General features: G+C 46.8%; 12 protein-coding genes across 12 annotated transcripts; 8 read left to right on the forward strand and 4 right to left on the reverse strand.

Moving 5' to 3' along the window:
• Positions 1-7: 7 nt before the first annotated feature.
• Positions 8-3526, forward strand: V1512DRAFT_278514 (formate--tetrahydrofolate ligase-domain-containing protein). The gene is made up of 3 exons (XM_066917970.1): positions 8-230; positions 284-617; positions 666-3526. Exons 2-3 carry the CDS (start codon positions 475-477, stop codon positions 3448-3450), a joined length of 2928 nt encoding a protein of 975 aa, XP_066769043.1. The 5' UTR covers positions 8-230; positions 284-474; the 3' UTR covers positions 3451-3526.
• Positions 3527-3622: 96 nt separating this feature from the next.
• V1512DRAFT_268598 (alpha-helical ferredoxin) lies at positions 3623-4467 on the forward strand. The gene has a single exon (XM_066917509.1). It carries the CDS (start codon positions 3634-3636, stop codon positions 4426-4428), a length of 795 nt encoding a protein of 264 aa, XP_066769044.1. The 5' UTR covers positions 3623-3633; the 3' UTR covers positions 4429-4467.
• Positions 4468-4538: 71 nt separating this feature from the next.
• V1512DRAFT_268600 (uncharacterized protein) lies at positions 4539-6064 on the forward strand. The gene is made up of 2 exons (XM_066917510.1): positions 4539-4721; positions 4772-6064. Exons 1-2 carry the CDS (start codon positions 4646-4648, stop codon positions 5998-6000), a joined length of 1305 nt encoding a protein of 434 aa, XP_066769045.1. The 5' UTR covers positions 4539-4645; the 3' UTR covers positions 6001-6064.
• A 26-nt stretch (positions 6065-6090) lies between these two features.
• Positions 6091-6922, forward strand: V1512DRAFT_268601 (uncharacterized protein). The gene has a single exon (XM_066917511.1). It carries the CDS (start codon positions 6097-6099, stop codon positions 6826-6828), a length of 732 nt encoding a protein of 243 aa, XP_066769046.1. The 5' UTR covers positions 6091-6096; the 3' UTR covers positions 6829-6922.
• V1512DRAFT_272960 (Spt4/RpoE2 zinc finger-domain-containing protein) lies at positions 6848-7271 on the reverse strand (the record flags this gene model as incomplete). The annotated part of the gene is made up of 3 exons (XM_066917710.1): positions 6848-7035; positions 7085-7172; positions 7218-7271. The coding sequence occupies 3 exons, from the start codon at positions 7269-7271 to the stop codon at positions 6848-6850; spliced, it is 330 nt and encodes a 109-aa protein (XP_066769047.1).
• V1512DRAFT_268604 (carbon-nitrogen hydrolase) lies at positions 7124-8156 on the forward strand. The gene has a single exon (XM_066917512.1). The coding sequence runs from the start codon at positions 7331-7333 to the stop codon at positions 8135-8137; it is 807 nt and encodes a 268-aa protein (XP_066769048.1). The 5' UTR covers positions 7124-7330; the 3' UTR covers positions 8138-8156.
• On the reverse strand, positions 8142-8863 carry V1512DRAFT_128296 (uncharacterized protein). The gene is made up of 2 exons (XM_066912951.1): positions 8753-8863; positions 8142-8646 (listed from the first exon to the last, which is right to left on the reverse strand). Exon 2 carries the CDS (start codon positions 8639-8641, stop codon positions 8147-8149), a length of 495 nt encoding a protein of 164 aa, XP_066769049.1. The 5' UTR covers positions 8642-8646; positions 8753-8863; the 3' UTR covers positions 8142-8146.
• A 571-nt stretch (positions 8864-9434) lies between these two features.
• V1512DRAFT_255517 (cytochrome P450) lies at positions 9435-10910 on the forward strand (the record flags this gene model as incomplete). The annotated part of the gene is made up of 1 exon (XM_066914809.1): positions 9435-10910. The coding sequence occupies one exon, from the start codon at positions 9435-9437 to the stop codon at positions 10908-10910; it is 1476 nt and encodes a 491-aa protein (XP_066769050.1).
• A 363-nt stretch (positions 10911-11273) lies between these two features.
• On the forward strand, positions 11274-12301 carry V1512DRAFT_268609 (DnaJ domain-containing protein). Its single transcript, XM_066917513.1, has 3 exons — positions 11274-11362; positions 11414-11939; positions 11988-12301. Exons 1-3 carry the CDS (start codon positions 11283-11285, stop codon positions 12012-12014), a joined length of 633 nt encoding a protein of 210 aa, XP_066769051.1. The 5' UTR covers positions 11274-11282; the 3' UTR covers positions 12015-12301.
• V1512DRAFT_268610 (uncharacterized protein) lies at positions 11934-14443 on the reverse strand. The gene is made up of 3 exons (XM_066917514.1): positions 14303-14443; positions 12290-14258; positions 11934-12244 (listed from the first exon to the last, which is right to left on the reverse strand). The coding sequence occupies exons 1-3, from the start codon at positions 14427-14429 to the stop codon at positions 12046-12048; spliced, it is 2295 nt and encodes a 764-aa protein (XP_066769052.1). The 5' UTR covers positions 14430-14443; the 3' UTR covers positions 11934-12045.
• Positions 14444-14588: 145 nt separating this feature from the next.
• V1512DRAFT_268611 (ribonuclease H2, subunit B) lies at positions 14589-15732 on the forward strand. The gene has a single exon (XM_066917515.1). The coding sequence runs from the start codon at positions 14599-14601 to the stop codon at positions 15538-15540; it is 942 nt and encodes a 313-aa protein (XP_066769053.1). The 5' UTR covers positions 14589-14598; the 3' UTR covers positions 15541-15732.
• Positions 15538-16484, reverse strand: V1512DRAFT_268612 (ribonuclease H-like domain-containing protein). Its single transcript, XM_066917516.1, has 3 exons — positions 16138-16484; positions 15833-16084; positions 15538-15786 (listed from the first exon to the last, which is right to left on the reverse strand). Exons 1-3 carry the CDS (start codon positions 16393-16395, stop codon positions 15598-15600), a joined length of 699 nt encoding a protein of 232 aa, XP_066769054.1. The 5' UTR covers positions 16396-16484; the 3' UTR covers positions 15538-15597.
• Between the last annotated feature and the right edge of the window lie 490 nt (positions 16485-16974).

The raw sequence follows: 16974 nt of genomic DNA on the forward strand, positions 1-16974 counted from the left end.
TATGCGACGATTTGAAGAGTAATTTACTTGGACGTGGTTTATTAGGAGAGTGTAATATTATTGCTGAGTGTCGTTATAGTCTGTTCTGTTATAGTCTGTTCTGTTATAGTCTGTTACTGTCTATATAGAAGTTATAACAGCATCGACAGCATCGACAGCATAGACAGCATAGACAGCATAGACAGCATAGACAGAACAATCAGAAATAGTGAAGAATAGTAAATAAAGAGGTGTGTAATTATCAGTGATGAAGTTGATTTTAAAATTTAGTTAATAAAATTAGTGATTTCTTAACTAAATCTTTTTATTTGTCACTATTTATCACTATTTATCACTAATTCGTCACTATTTATCACTAATTCGTCACTGTTAACATCACAATCCTCTCACTGAATAGAGAAAGAAGCGTCACTAATTCAAACGTCAAAACAGAACAGTGAAGCGCGCCACTTAGTAGAGTAGTACAAGGAACAAATGACTCAGCCACACCTCCGTGGCTTACGCACAATTATCACTAACAAATTTTTCTCGAGTTCGCGACATTTTACACTCACAAAATCAATTTTTTCTCAAGTTAAAATGCCGGCAGAAATCATTGATGGAGCTGCAATTGCAAAGTACGTACTCGATTGCATTCAATTGATTATATCAAACTGACTCTTTAGGGCAATTCGCAATGAAATTAATGCAAACATTTTGTCTGCTCAGACTGCAAAACCATTATTCAAACCTTCACTCACTATCGTTCAAGTAGGCTCTAGACCCGACTCAAGTACTTATGTCAGAATGAAATTGAAAGCAGCGCAAGAAGCAAATATTATCTGTACTCTCAAAACTTTACCTGAATCTGTCACCGAATCAGAATTGCTGTCTGAAATTGCTGCTTTGAACCAAGACACGACTGTCCATGGTGTGCTGGTCCAATTACCTGTCCCAGCCCATATTTCTGAAATTGCAGTCACCAACGCGGTTGCACCGGAAAAAGACGTTGACGGATTCGGCCCGTTGAATGTCGGCGAATTGGCAAAAAAGGGTGGTTCCCCGTTGTTTGTGCCATGCACTCCTCAGGGCGTCATGGTTTTGCTCGAAAAATCGGGCGTGGAGTTGGCAGGCAAGAAAGCAGTTGTGCTCGGACGATCAGATATTGTTGGCAGCCCGGTGTCGTACTTGCTTCGCAACGCGGACGCGACCGTAACCGTATGCCATTCGCGCACTGCAAATATCGAGTCGTACCTGTCTGACGCAGACGTGGTTGTGTCTGCGATCGGAAAGCCTGAGTTCGTCAAGGGCGAGTGGCTTAAACCAGGCGCGGTTGTCATCGACGTCGGCACAAACTACATCCCAGACTCGACCAAGAAGTCTGGCTCGCGTTTGGTAGGAGACGTCGATTTCGTTTCTGCGTCCGCGGTCGCGTCTAAAATCACACCTGTCCCCGGCGGCGTCGGCCCAATGACGGTCGCCATGCTGCTCCAGAACGTCGTCGCTGCTGCGACCAGGTTTTACTCTGCCCAGGCCAAACGCCACATCACCCCACTGGCACTCAACATCCTCGACAAGGTCCCGAGCGATTTCGAAATCTCGCGTGCTCAAAAACCTAAACACATCCGCGATCTAGCAACCGAGATCGGCATCACCGAGTCTGAACTTGAAAACTACGGCGCGTACAAGGCCAAGGTCCAGCTCAGTTTGTTGGACAGATTAGGGCACCGCAAGAACGGAAAGTACGTGCTTGTCACTGGTATCACGCCGACACCGCTCGGCGAGGGAAAGTCGACAACTACTGTCGGCCTGGTTCAGGCGCTCGGCGCGCACTTGGGCAAGATTGCGTTTGCGAATGTCAGACAACCGTCAATGGGTCCTACGTTTGGAATCAAGGGTGGTGCGGCCGGTGGAGGATACTCACAGGTCATCCCGATGGACGAATTTAACATGCATCTTACAGGTGACATTCATGCCATCGCGGCCGCCACCAACTTACTCGCGGCCGCGATCGATACCCGGATGTTCCACGAATCTTCGCAGAAAGACGGCCCGCTGTACAAGCGACTGGTGCCAGCCAAGCGTGGAGTGCGCAAGTTTACCGAAGGCATGAAACGGCGGCTCGAGAAGCTCGGGATCGACAAGACCGATCCTGACACTTTAACTAAGGAGGAGATTGCCAAATTTGCGCGGCTCGACATCGATCCCGACACCATAACATGGCGGCGGGTGGTCGACTGCAACGACCGTCATCTGCGCGGCATTACCATTGGCCAGGCGCCAACTGAGAAGGGCCACTCGCGCGCGACCGGGTTCGACATCACGGTCGCGTCTGAGTGCATGGCCGTGCTTGCGCTCGCCAACTCGCTAACCGACATGCGCGAGCGCCTTGGCCGTATGGTGGTTGCGTCGTCTAAGGCCGGTGACCCCATCACGTGCGACGATATTGGGTGTGGCGGCGCGTTGACCGCGTTGATGAAGGACGCAATCAAGCCAAATTTGATGCAGACGCTCGAGGGCACGCCTGTGTTTGTGCACGCTGGCCCGTTTGCAAACATCTCGATTGGCGCAAACTCGGTTCTGTGTGACAAAATGGCGCTCAAGTTGGCTGGCACCGAGCCGGGTGAGGACGAGGCCAGCCAGAGCGGGTACGTCGTGACCGAGGCTGGGTTCGACTTCACCATGGGCGGTGAGCGATTTTTCAACATCAAGTGCCGTTCGAGCGGTCTTGTGCCTGACGTCGTTGTCATTGTCGCAACTGTACGTGCGTTGAAGTTACATGGGGGCGGTCCTGATGTCAACCCTGGAATGCAGCTGGCAGAAGTGTACCGGACTGAGGACGTTGAGTTGCTACGAAAGGGATGCGCCAACTTGGGCAAGCATATCAAGAACGCAAAGATGTACGGCTTGCCTGTCGTCGTCGCGATCAACCAGTTCGAGACCGACACCGCGGCCGAGGTTGCGTGCATTCGTGAAGAGGCACTCAAAGCCGGAGCAGACGACGCGATTCTGTCGAATCACTGGGCAGAAGGCGGTAAAGGAGCGGTCAAGCTCGCAGAAGGAGTTATTGCTGCTGCGAACAAGACCGAGGGTAAGGATTTCAAGCTACTTTACGATGTCAACACTAGTGTTGAAGACAAGTTGAACGTGATTGCGCGTGAGATGTATGGCGCCGAGAAGATTGAGCTTAGCGAACTTGCGAAACAGAAGGTTGAGACTTACACCAAACAAGGGTTTGGTAATCTTCCAATCTGTGTTGCCAAAACGCAGTACTCATTGTCACATGATCCCGCATTGAAAGGAGTTCCGACCGGATTCACGGTCCCGATCAGAGACGTTCGAGCTAGTGTTGGAGCCGGATATCTGTACGCGTTAGCTGCCGAGATCATGACGATTCCGGGGTTGCCCACGCATCCGGGGTTCATGGACGTTGAAGTAACCGAAGACGGAGAAATTGACGGATTGTTTTAACCAATCAGTGAATGAGTAGAATGGATTTAAAAGTAGTGTCAGTTAATGCATAAATGAATAGTTATTTTATATTTAACAATGGCCAATCGGATTGCATGTAATTCAATCCCCTTGCCCTGATAATAGTACATAACGTGTAAATCCCAAATCTGTTTTTCTATTCCTCTCACCCAGCAGCGAACGATGAATATGTTTAAAGGATTACGTTCTAATACGGCGGTTGCAGCGGTCGGGGTGATGAAGAGATCAATGGCGATGGCGAGTACTACGCCTAGAATAAAGACGTTCAAGATCTACCGCTGGAGTCCAGATGAGCCATCGTCTAAACCTCACATGCAGGAATACAGTATTGATTTGAACGAATGTGGGCCAATGATGCTGGACGCTATTCTGAAGATTAAGAATGAACAGGACCCTACCCTCACATTTCGTCGTAGTTGCCGTGAAGGAATCTGTGGGTCTTGTGCAATGAATATCAACGGCACCAACACTCTTGCTTGCTTATGCAGGATCGATACCGACGTTTCAAAAGAGTCAAAGGTGTATCCTTTACCTCATATGTTTGTCGTCAAAGATCTTGTCCCTGATTTGACTCAGTTCTACAAGCAGTACAAGTCTATCAAGCCGTATTTGCAGCGTTCAGAGTATCCAGCAGACGGAAAGGAGACATTGCAGTCAATTGAAGACCGCAAGAAATTAGACGGGTTGTATGAATGCATTCTATGCGCATGCTGTTCTACATCGTGTCCTTCTTATTGGTGGAATCAGTCTGAGTACCTTGGACCAGCTATTTTACTGCAGACGTACAGATGGTTAGCAGACAGCAGAGATCATGCGACAGAAGAACGTAAGTTGGCGTTACAGAATTCAATGTCGCTTTACAGATGTCACACAATCATGAACTGCTCAAGGACTTGTCCAAAGGGATTGTCGCCTGGACTTGCGATTGCTGAGATTAAGAAGAGTATGGCCATGTAAAATGAGAATGAGTTTTTATCAATACAATATTAACCCTGATCTAACTCTGGAATAAACTTAACCCTAACACTGTACGTCGGATAAGTGCGGGGATCCGTCGGACCGGGTCGGTCAAGACCCGGCGTCAGTGGGGTCGTATCAGGGCAAGGGTTATGAGTTTATAGCAACTACGAAAGTTTTAACGCACAATTTCGCGCAGACAGAAATTGTACATAAAATGGCTGGTTTCCGATTTGTTCAGTCTGTTTTCAAGCAATCTCGAGCTGTTCGAACGTTCAAGATGTCCTCTAATTGTGCGTAATATTTCTGTGTGTATTAGCGAGTAGAATGGGCTAATTAGTAGTGTCAACGAAGATCAAGGTGAAGGAACCAATTGTTGAATTAGATGGAGATGAGATGACCAGAATCATTTGGCAGTTCATTAAAGATAAGCTGATTTTGCCTTACTTAGACGTGGATTTAAAATATTATGATTTGGGAATTGAATATCGTGATAAAACTGATGATAAAGTTACTGTTGATGCTGCTGAAGCCATTTTGAAGTACTCTGTTGGTGTTAAATGTGCTACAATTACACCTGATGAAGCAAGAGTGAAAGAGTTTGGATTGAAGAAGATGTGGTTGTCGCCAAATGGTACGATTCGTAATATTTTGGGTGGAACTGTGTTTCGTGAACCGATTGTTATTCCTGTGATCCCAAGACTGATTCCGGGCTGGACAGAACCTATTATCATTGGACGACATGCTCATGGCGATCAGTATAAAGCTACAGACGTGGTCTTACCAAGTGCTGGTAAACTTGAATTGGTTTTTCATCCTGCTGATGGATCTGCTCCTGTGACTAATACGGTGTTTGACTTTAAAGGACCTGGAATTGGCTTGGCGATGTATAACACTGATGAATCGATTGAAGGATTTGCTCATGCGTCATTTGCATTGGCTATTCAAAAGAAATACCCTCTTTATATGTCAACCAAGAACACTATTCTTAAACGTTACGATGGAAGATTCAAAGACATATTCCAAGAAATCTACGAGTCTGAGTACAAGTCCAAGTTTGAAGAATTAGGAATCTGGTACGAACATCGTTTGATTGACGATATGGTCGCACAGATGATCAAATCAAAGGGTGGATACATTATTGCGATGAAGAACTACGACGGTGACGTGCAATCTGACATTGTCGCTCAAGGATTCGGCTCGCTTGGACTCATGACGTCTGTCTTGGTCACACCTGACGGCAAGACGTTTGAGTCTGAAGCAGCGCACGGAACAGTGACTCGTCATTACCGTGAACACCAGAAAGGCCGCGAGACGTCGACTAACTCGATTGCGTCTATTTTTGCGTGGACCCGTGGTCTTGAGCAGCGTGGCAAGATAGACTCGACTCCGGACGTGGTTGCGTTTGCAAAGGCGCTTGAGCAGGCTACGATCGACACTGTCAATGTAGACGGGATCATGACTAAGGACTTGGCGCTTGCGCAGGGAAAGAAGACTAGAGAGTCGTACGTCACGACAGAGGAGTACATTGACGCTGTCGCTGCCCGTCTGGCAAATGCGTACAAGTTTTAAGATTTAACGAGTAGATGCATAATTGTATAGATGTATATTCCCCTTTTAGTAGTGTAAGCCGCACATTTAAAATTTCAATCTTCGTGCAACACAGTAATGGCGAAGAAAGGAAAAGGCAAGAAGAAGCAGACGGAGCCTGTGCATGTCGAGGTTGATGATGATCAAGTAGATTTGCTCGCTCAGTTAGCTCTTGACGTTGCTTCTGTGCCTGTGCCAGTGCCAGAGCATGCAAACATGGCCGTTGACGGGAATGAAGGAGTGAGTAAAGGAAGAAATAGGGCAAAGGAACGGCTAGCACGGAAGAAGGCCGAAATAGAAGCACAGGTAGCTCAGGCCGCGCTTGAGGCGGAACATTTACCTGATTTGCGCAAGATTGAGCGCGAGAACGTGAGCCAGATGGCGTCACGGCTCGGATTAGTCGAGCACGAGATTGCGCCCGACGGCCATTGTCTTTTCGCTGCGTTTGCCGACCAGCTCGAGCAGCGCGCCGGGATTAAGACGAGCGTGTCTGAGTTACGAAGCAAGGCCGCGCTGTTGATGCGCGTTGACGCAGACACGTTTGCGCCGTTTTTGTTTGACGAGGACACGATGACCGTGCGCGACCTCGGGGACTACACTGCGAAACTAGAGAGTACGCCGATGTGGGGTGGTGATTTGGAGATCATGGCGTTGGCGAAAGTGTACGGTGTTACTGTCGGAGTTGTCGTGTCTGGTGGGCCGGTGATGACGATTAATGATGGGGAGGGAGTGAAGATGATGTTGGCATATTACAAGCATTCATATGGTCTTGGTGCTCATTATAATTCGTTACGGGATAGTAATACATAATAGTAAGATACACAACAGGTCACTCTACTCTTGACCCGTCTCGAGGTCTATACCTTACACCCTGTTCATCCAATGACCGCACAATCTCGTCAGGCAACCGCCCATTAACCTTGACAGCATAAGTCCCTGGTTGAAAGCCGTCGATTCTTAACCACTTTGCTACCCAGCTCTGTTCTGGTCCTGCCATTGCTACTAATCCCTCGAACGCTTGTTTATTAATACAAGAAATCACGTCAATGTAATGAATGATACGTACAGGGAGACGTAGCTGCGTGGACGCCTTCGTCTGAATGCTGCAACGACAGCAATGAGTCGCAGTTTGGACACCCGCGAGCGACGAATTCCTTTAAATTATTTTTTTTTATATAAACAAGAACAAAAATACTCACATTAAATGTCTGTACGATCCCACACACCAAACACGCTCGTTCTGCTTTCGACATGGTGAAGTGCAGTGTGATTGAGCAGTTGCCGCACGTATTTCTCACGATACCACCGCAAGATGAAGAAGAGTCTGAAAATCGGGATTATACAAACAGACAACAGACTGAATTGCAATGTCAAGTCAGCGGTAGGAAAAGCCAATCTACTACTAAACAACATCAAAGTCGATCTTCTTGTCGCGCCCGAACTCGCATTCACAGGATACGCATACAGGTCCCCAGCCGCGATTGAGCCATATCTCGAACCGACGTGTGCTGGTCCGACAACCGAATGGGCCAAACGGGTCGCACTTTCGCATTCGTGCCACGTCATAGTCGGGTATCCCGAGCGAGCGGACGAAAAGAGGACGTACAACTCTGCTGTCGTGGTCGATCCGGCTGGCACGATCATTGCGCACCACAGGAAACATTTTTTATTCTCTGCAGACGAAGTCTGGGGCGCGAGTGAAGGCCCATCGTTCACTTCATTCAAGTTTAATTTACGAGGAAACCAGTTCAAGGTCGCGCTCGGGATATGCATGGACATAAACCCGTACAAGTTCAAAGCGCCATTCGAAGCGTACGAGTTTGCCAACTTTGCCCTACGTGAGCGCGCAGACTTGGTCGTGGTCCCAATGGCATGGACAGCCTCGACGTTGGTCCCGGGCAAGCCTGAACTGGAGACGACGATCAGGTACTGGATCTCACGCATGGGACCGCTGAACGGGACCAACTCAGTGCTCGTGGCCGCAAGCAGGGCAGGGATTGAAGGAAACACAGTCTACGCCGGGTCAAGTTGTGTGGTCAAGCTTGACAAGCCGCTGAATATCATTGGGATGTTACCAAAGTCGGTTGAATATCCTTTAATTGTCGACGTAGAAATATAAAAACATTCCTCACTCTTCCACATTCTTGATCCCTGCACCAGCACACGTCTTCTTCCAAGCATCAGCTTCTCTCCACGCCCGCTCAACCTCAGCCTTTAACTTCTCGTTCGAGCTTGAAAGTTCATTAATCGCTTGCTCAGTCAGCAACTTCTCCAAAGTCCACTTCTCGATATTAACAGACTCATTCTCCTTCAACTGCTGAATATACTGCACTGCCCGTTGTAATATCGACCCTTTATTCTTCTCACACCCAGGCACTATCTTTGCCAATTCAGTAATACCTTCATTAATAGTCTCCCGCCTCCGTCTCTCAACTTCCTTATGATTATCCCGACGGACCTTATGCCACTCATCGCTGCCAACATTCGGTTTCCCTTCATCAGATAGCTCGAGCGAGTGCTGCATCAGACTCCTATCAATCACCGAATCAGGCACCCTCTTCGCTGCTGGCTCCGCGTCAAACTCATGTTTCCTCTTCTCGGCCGTGCTGCTGCTACTGCTCATGATTACTATTTCATTCGGTCAGTCATGTGCAAGTCATGTGAGGGTCATGTGCCAACGCGTCAACATAAACACAAACCCAACACAAATCAAAACGCGTAAAACTGTACGTACCCTGGTCCTTTTGCTAGTCAAACACACGGTTCACCAGATAACAAAGAGTATCTTCAGAATACCAAAATTGTAAACAAATCTCTCAGTGTGTGCGGTCCCGTCATCAACTTCGGTCCTGCGGTGGCGTCACGTGTGGTCACGTGTTTACTTTGTCTACAAAACCCACTGCGCTTACAAGTTCGGTCTACACATAGACCACAGAGAACACATTGCCCGTTTAGTAAGAACAGGTCACTCATCAGCATTAGCATATGCCCATTGGATGTTAAGCATACGATGTTAGCATGTGCCAGATGTTAAGGCAGATTAAGCGTAATTGCTGTTTACCAATTGATGATCACTTTATATCAGTCAATACAGAACACTACACTTCAAGAGTAAGCGCAGACAACTAAGTACTAAGTACTAACTACTAACTACAAGAACTACAAGAACTACAAGATACACAAAATCCAAGCGAACGCAACAGTACACTCCATTAGTCTCGTAGCACACAGTTTAAAGCATTTTATCGTTGTTTATCATTCAAAAATGTCTTTACAATAAACTCATTGTAATCCACTCGCTCCCCTCTACATTTGGGCGTACGTTGTATATTTTGGCTTATCGGAAGCCCTGACCCTGGATCATGCCGAAATGAGGTGTGCATCCACATGTTCTACAGTTGATCTCGAGCAGCGCAATGGCATTCAGTCTTGAGTATATCGGGTTCACCTTGGTGGCTCTGGGCGTTGGCATTGTGCTTCAGCATGTGCTGATGTCTGCCACTCTTGATGAGCCCCCGTTAGTCAAAGGACCTCTGCCTTTTCTTGGTGGAGCACTATCTTTCATCCGCAATCCTCAATCTTACTTGACCAAGTTGCGTTCAGCAGATGGCTGGATATTCACAGTCTACATGGGTGGAACACGTGTGAATTTCTTGACTGACCCGATATTCGCAAACAGATTCGCACTCACAAACAGTAGCTTCTCAATGAACGAGTTTGTCAGGTACGTGACCAGCGCTCTCTTTGGCTACTCGGACGTGCTTTCAAGTGATGTCGATTTCAATAAGCGAATGCAGCGCAAAACTGTTGAACTCGTGAGCTCAAGCAAGTTGAGAGTTGAGATCTATGACACTATTAAAGCCGCGTACCGCAACGAAGTCGACGAAAACTACGGCGACGTTGATGGCGAAGTAGACTTGTACACTTACGCTCGTGACTCTCTTTATCGGTCTGCCATTGTCGGTCTTTTTGGAAAGTCGTTCCCGCTCGCTGAGATTTATGAACCATACATGCAATACGAAGGAGCAATCATTAAGTTTGCAAAGAAATATCCACGATTCATGAACCGACGCGGGTTTAACGCCCGCGACAAGATCTTGTCTATCTTGACAAGTTTTTTTGCAGACAAATCCCGTGTCGCGAATTCGTCGGCCATAGTTCGTGAGATCTATGCCGAGTTCCAAACAATACCACACCACAACACGCCAAGAAACATGGCGTGTTTTTTCTTTTCCCTGTTGTTCGCGTCAAAATCAAACTCTATCCCGGCTGCTTTCTGGTACTTGGCAAACGCTATAAATAATCCCGAGTTAAAGAACGAGTTGACAGAGACTATTCTAAAATACTATCTTCCGGAAACCAAAGACTTTGACTGGGCGGCATTGCAAGAAGATCCGCTTATTGATTCATGCTTCAAAGAGAATACGCGACTCTATGCTAATAACATGATTGCTCGCGCGATAATCAAAGATGTTACGGTTAAAACTGGTTCACTCTCCGGAACGGCAAAAGATTTCAAACTGACTGAAGGCGGTACCCTGCTGATGCCAATGAACCCGATTCATTGGGATTCGGAAATCTATCCTGAGCCCATGACTTGGAAAGGCAAGCGGTTCATGGACGAAAACAAAGGACTGCTTATCAAACATCAGGACTGGCGAGGCGCGTATGCACCATTCGGTGGCGGCAAACACTTGTGTCCCGGACGAAAACTAGCCATGTTCGAAAGCATCGTGCAGTTGGTTTACACGCTCATGCTTTACGATGTCGAGCCGCTTGGAGCTTTGCCGGGATATGACGCTGCAGGCATGTACGGTAGTGGAGTCTTTAAACCGGTCGGACCGTATAAAGTCAAAATGACAAGAAAAGAAAAACCATTGGTGCCGTTTTGATGTGTGTTTGTATGATTAGTTTTGTCATGACATTGATTGCCATGATGTGACTGTTAAGAGGTGTGTTGTTTATCTTGATCTTATATTTCCTGTAAAGCGATGTTGTATTTTCGTCGTCTGCTTTTGCTCGTGAATGCCCGAGTACGCCAGACAGCGAAGAAATGTATCAATATATATAATTTTTTATCGTATGATCCATATAAATTAGTAAGCGTAATGACGACGTATTTAACAAGGTCAGATCAAAACTATCAAAGTGAGCCCCACATAAATGAGCCCCACATGACGTCAGCGATGAATGAGTTTGGCAGTGGCGATCTGTGCTCAGTTAAATAGGAACAGGCCATGTCCATCTCTGTGTGCCTCCACACGATGGTTCTACCAGATCATTATAAAGTATTAGATTGCAGTCCTACGGCCAGTCAAGGTCAGATCCGTGACGCTTACAAGCGGTAAGTTCCTAAACTTCATATGCAAGATATAAACTAACGACCGCGCGCAAGGGCCGCGTTGGCAACTCATCCAGACAGGTTCCCGGCCTCGTCTACAGCCGCCGCAGAAGCTACAAAGAAGTTCCAATCAGTTTCAGATGCATATTACGTGCTGAGTGACGAAACTCGGCGTGCAGAGTATGACGAAGAGCGACGGACCCAAAAACCGTCCGGTTCGTCGTACTTTGCGAATGACCAAGAGCGCGAGCGCGCGTATCAGGAAGAGTTCATGGGCGCGTTTGAAGAAATGTTTCGGGATTCAAATTTTGATACTGACAGTCTTCATCCCGAAAGTGAAGCTGAACCACAACAACAGCAGCAGCAGCCACGATCGTCAAAGTTTTACACGGTCATTAGTGGGCTCGCGGGATCGGCGATTGGATTCACCATTGCGAACGTGCCTGGCGCGCTAGCCGGGCTCGCGGTGGGTGCAAAGTTAGGAAACATTAGAGATAATAGAGGCAAGCCGGTGTACCAAGTTTTCCAAGAACTACCGCGTGCAGACCGGGCCCGAATGTTGGCGGAACTGGCGCAAAAAGTATGTACACATTTATTGTTCACAACTCACCATGCTAATAATGTACAGATGTTTTCCAACATGCCGCTTTCGTGATCAGTAGTAGATAGTAATATACAAGGTTTAATCACCATCGGTTTGTTTTCATCGGTGCGTCAAATCCGTCGGTCGTGCCTTTGAATCTCTCAAGCACATACATCTTACCTCCGCCGCCGTGATGATCGTTTCTAGGCTCAAGCGGATCAGGCAGTAATCCTCGCTTACCGCCTGCTTTGCCAGTTAATACTAATCTCTTCCCATTCTTTTTCGGTGAAAATAAAGTTACTCTGTTGCTATTAGTACTATTTCTCTTCTGCTATAAATTCACCAACCCTTTATTCGTCTCTGCACGTCTGTTTGACGTCTTTCGCACTGCCATCTCAACATGAAAGTCGCAATATTCTGTCTTGCGCGTGTCCACCCAGTTCGTACACGGAGTATCCTGTCGTGTCAACGACCGGCACAAGCCGAAATCTCGCGCAAGCCCAATCTCAAACACCTCGTCGTCCGGCTCGACCATGTTTAATTTGAACCCATTCCTGCCTTCCTTCTTGTCCTTCCAAACACCCGGATTGCAAACTGCAATTATTGTCCCCAGACGCACAGGCCATAGTTGATCCACTAGCGGACCCATGATGTACAATTCCAATTCTTGGTTTAAATCCGTCAGCGTCATGATGAAATATCTTCGCTTCTGAGCGTTTTCAGCCTCTTTTTTACGCTCCTCCGCTTTCTCTTTGATCTTCTTCAACTTTGCCGCGTTGATTTCTTGCCTTGATTCAGTCGTTGAAGCCACGGCTTCCGCAATCACCTTATGTGAGTCCAGCGGCTTGTCGCCCACCGATTTCTTCTGATACTGCGGCGGCTTCGAGTACATGATTTGTGACTTCTTGGCCACAATCCCAAACACTGCCCAGTCTGGAATCGCAGGGACGTCGTACTCGGGCGGGGTGATTATTGCACACGCGCCAGATATATTCATGGTCTCACGGTTCTCCATGTTCATATCCGTGTTGGAAACAGACATGTACCTCGTGATAAGTTCCAGTTTCATGACTGGATCCCAAAGATCGGTCGCGATGCCGGACAGCTTGCCTGTTAGCTCAGACTGCGGCCGTATGGGAGGAGACGTCGGTGGAGTCGTGGAGTGTGTCGCATATGGGTCAGAAAATCCGGTTGTGCTACTGGTTTTGTCTGTATCAGTCGTGGCTTCCAGCTCGCTTGTGACCAAGACTTCGACCAGCCGCTCACTTACCACTGGGGCTTTGGTGGGCGAATCAATCTCCAAGTCGTCATCACTGTCATGCAAGGCCGCCGGCTTCGCGGTCTGGACTCTTAACGGTCTCGGTCTTGTAAACTCTGCATCAAAATTGCGCTTCGATTGCTTTAATTCTGCTTTCCGTCGTTCTCCTTCCAACCGCCGTTCTCTCGCCTGCTGTGCTTTTTCTTCCTGTAACTTGTTCTCAAGATTCTTCTCGATATTCGAATTAGATTTGACATCTGTCTTCCGGACTGTCTTGCCAGCCACTTCTCGCATTACTTTTCGCTTTTCTCTATTGGCGACCAGCCGTTCTGCAAAGGTAGACCCTCCAGCAGCAGCTTCATTTCGACTCTGCTGTTTATCTATCTTTGCCTTCAGAATACCTTCGTAAACCGTGCCTTTTCTGCTATCCATTCGGCTCTGATTGACCTTCTCAGCAATCGCCAGCTGGGTCGATTTCAAGCTCATTGTCGGCGGTCGTAATGAGCTGTGCGTCTCGTTACTCGGACCAACACTCACCGTACTCGTAGGAACCGTCGTCGTCTTTTTACGGCGCGTCAAGTTCACGTCGTCAGCGGTGCGTCCGTTATCCAATCCGAGCGCGACCCGCGCCAACGGAGGTTTCTTTGGCGACGGAGTATGTGCCACAAGCACGGTAACCCCGTTCTGTTTCTGTAAAGACTTTACCGGAGACCGCAACGTTGCAGAGATCAACGTGTTTCGTATTCCAGGAGCATCAATCTTACGACGCTTAATGATCTCCTGATCAATCACTTTGCGTTGCTCTGGTGAAAGTGCCTGCATTACTTCAACTCGTGTGCGCTTCTCAGGAGTAATCACTGATGATTCTGATAAATCTCTAGTACGTTGTGAAGCTTTCACTGTCGTTGTCAAGCCCTTGCCAGGACTGATTGACGTATCTTCTCCATGACGTTTCTCCCTCAGCGCCTTTAACTTGAGCTCAAGCTTCAATTGCTTTTCTTCTGCCAGTATTCGTGCCACTTCAGCCTTCTGCAATCGTAACTGTAACAGCAAACTCTCTTAAAATTGGTCAGAATAGCAGCACAAGCTTAAATTTGCATACCTTCGTCTTCTGACTCGTCGTCTGATTTAAGCGCGGGGTAAATATGCCGCGCTATAGGAGAAGGCGATTCAGGTTCCACCATTTTATGCCTCAATTGAGGTGATGTAGGTGAGTCTATTAACGACATACTTCGGACTTCGTGATGGTCGTACACACACAAAATGAACAGCCAATATTGAGTTTGTTTACGTGCCATTAAAACCTTAAATATTCGCGTCGCGTATGTTTGTAGGGTCAGGGTTAAAAGTCGCGTTTAAAGGTGTGGTATAATACCGCTTGAGAGAGTCGCATACAAGATGACGCGAATACTAATTTTACCTACTAGATCTGATGCGAATAGTGACGATGAGTCAAATGGAAGCATTGTATCATTGCCACACCCATCGAGTGGAATTGCGACTCGGTACTTCGTTACACGGTCTCCTCTAGCAATACACGAATTGACCGTGATTGATGATCCAAGTCATTCAATGATGTTGTCGTATACTTCACTAGATGTCCAGCCGCATTCTCAAAGTTTGCCAGAGCCAGACGAGAGTACGGGCGCAGTCTTGTCGTCTAGTGCAATTTATATAGCAACGCCTACTACGGCATTCTTCTTTTTACTACCAACACTTGTCAAATTCGAGCAGCAGTTCAGAACATGGGACGACATCTTTGACGATTTACTGACTACGTCGCTGACGTTCAGGCATGTTGCGTCACTACTGGAATCGCAGATTGCAAAAGTCACTGACATTGAAGAGCCTGCGCCAGGTTTGTTGTGCTATCGATTATCTCGCGACAAATTATTTGCCCATCTGAGCAACCGTGCAAAATCTATGGCTGCGAATCTTCCGCGAAATTTTGTCAGAGTTCATATAACTAAGAAGTTGGCGCCTGTTCGGTTTGACGATGTAGTTCCTGAAGACATGATGCTGCGAGCGCGATTACAGGGAGCAATAGCAATCTTGAACTTAAACTTGCCGGCGCAACTGGCCAGTGACTTTCAGAAACTGTATAAGGAGGATGAGACCGTTTTGTCTGAATATGTTGCTGAACTCGACAAGGCTAGAGGTGTAGAAATGATGAAGCAGATGATGGTCGCTAGCAACGGCAACAAGCGTGGAATTGAGAATGAAGAACCAGACACTCGTAAGAAGAACGCTGTAAAGAAGGTCAGCAATGGTGTTCGTAGGCTTGCAAAAGCGGATACGAGTGGAATGTCTAAACTGTCTACGTTTTTCACAAAGAAGTAACACGTTTGAAAGCTATTGGCGTTTTTTGGTTTAGGATTATTGTACATATGGAAACGACTACTTGTCAGAAGCAAGCCAATTGTCATAATAGAATTGTAGCTCGGCGATACTCTCAAGGATGTCACTCTTCGCAGTGTGACTATATTTCTTAACCGGAGCTCTGGCTTTTAGTGAAGGGTTTCTCCGTCTGGCAAGTTCCTTCAAAGTCGACACATCTATGATACGATAGTGTAAGTACCTTATAAGCTATTTCATCAGCCTACACGTAACCAATGGAATCTAACAAACAAACCTCGGGCATCTCTTTGCGAAGAAACTCTTTGTCAGCGTGGACAGAGTTCCCGCTGAGCATTCCTGTCCTGGCCTCAGTCACTCCGCATTCTTCCTTTAAATACTTCAACAGCCTGATCTCGACTTCTCTGGTCGTATTTTTGCAAGCCAAAACTTTTGCTGTAAGGCCCGAATCACCATGATGCTGCGTACACCAATCATCCATGCCATCTAAAATCTCTTTCGGACACGAAATCACTTCCTCAAACCCGTTCTTCACCTTTCATCAGCAGTGCAATTTGACATCAATCAAGTGTTTGAACCTACAGGGTCAGCAAGATTGAGGTCGCCGTCGGTCACATAGCAAGCAATCTCAATGACCTTGTCCTTTACAAGATCAAGACCGGTCATTTCACAGTCAATCCATATCATGGGTCCAGGCGGGACATCCGTGCCCATTGACATCGTGCGTGCGTGTTGATATGGGATGTTAAATTGACTATAGAATCTAAAATATGAATAGATTGGAAGGCGATTACGCTTAAAGCAGCTTGTTAGTGAATGGACTCGGTTTGTGATGAGCATATAGCACACTGATTGGTATTTGACGAGAGAGAACAGGGCAATCACAACACTTTTACTGTGAGCATTCTAGCAGTTTAGTTCAATCGTTAACGATTAAGGGTCATCGCTCTATACTCCATTTTGATCAGAGTCGTCTTTGATTTGAGGAGTTTATTTATTCTGCTGTTTGTAATACATCAAGATAATATGGCCAATATTCGGATGAAGTTATTAGCAGAGCTGAATCAAATGCTGCCAGTCTTGAAATGGTACTGGATGATTTGAAGTATTGTAATAGTACTTTATCAGAATCTCAACACTACATGCCTTATAAAAACATTACAATATCATCGATACTAAGAAGTTCAACAAACATAACAATGAACGTAGCAAGAAGTGCAAAGTGTGGACTGCAAACCCGATCGTAAGTGTCCGCAAACCCTAAAATCAGCGTACGCAAACGACTTTCTACGAAGTGCCGAGTCTGAGCTGAGCCGTCACAATCAGCTCCGTAAATTGATAAGTTAAGTATATCTACAGATTTAAAGAAATTGGACGTCAATATTGTTTGATATGATTGGCATTATACAAAACATTCAC

Source organism: Lipomyces arxii (genome assembly GCF_038497795.1).
Source record: "Lipomyces arxii strain Phaff 12-163 unplaced genomic scaffold V1512scaffold_40, whole genome shotgun sequence".
NCBI classification, from domain to species: Eukaryota; Fungi; Ascomycota; class Lipomycetes; order Lipomycetales; family Lipomycetaceae; genus Lipomyces; species Lipomyces arxii.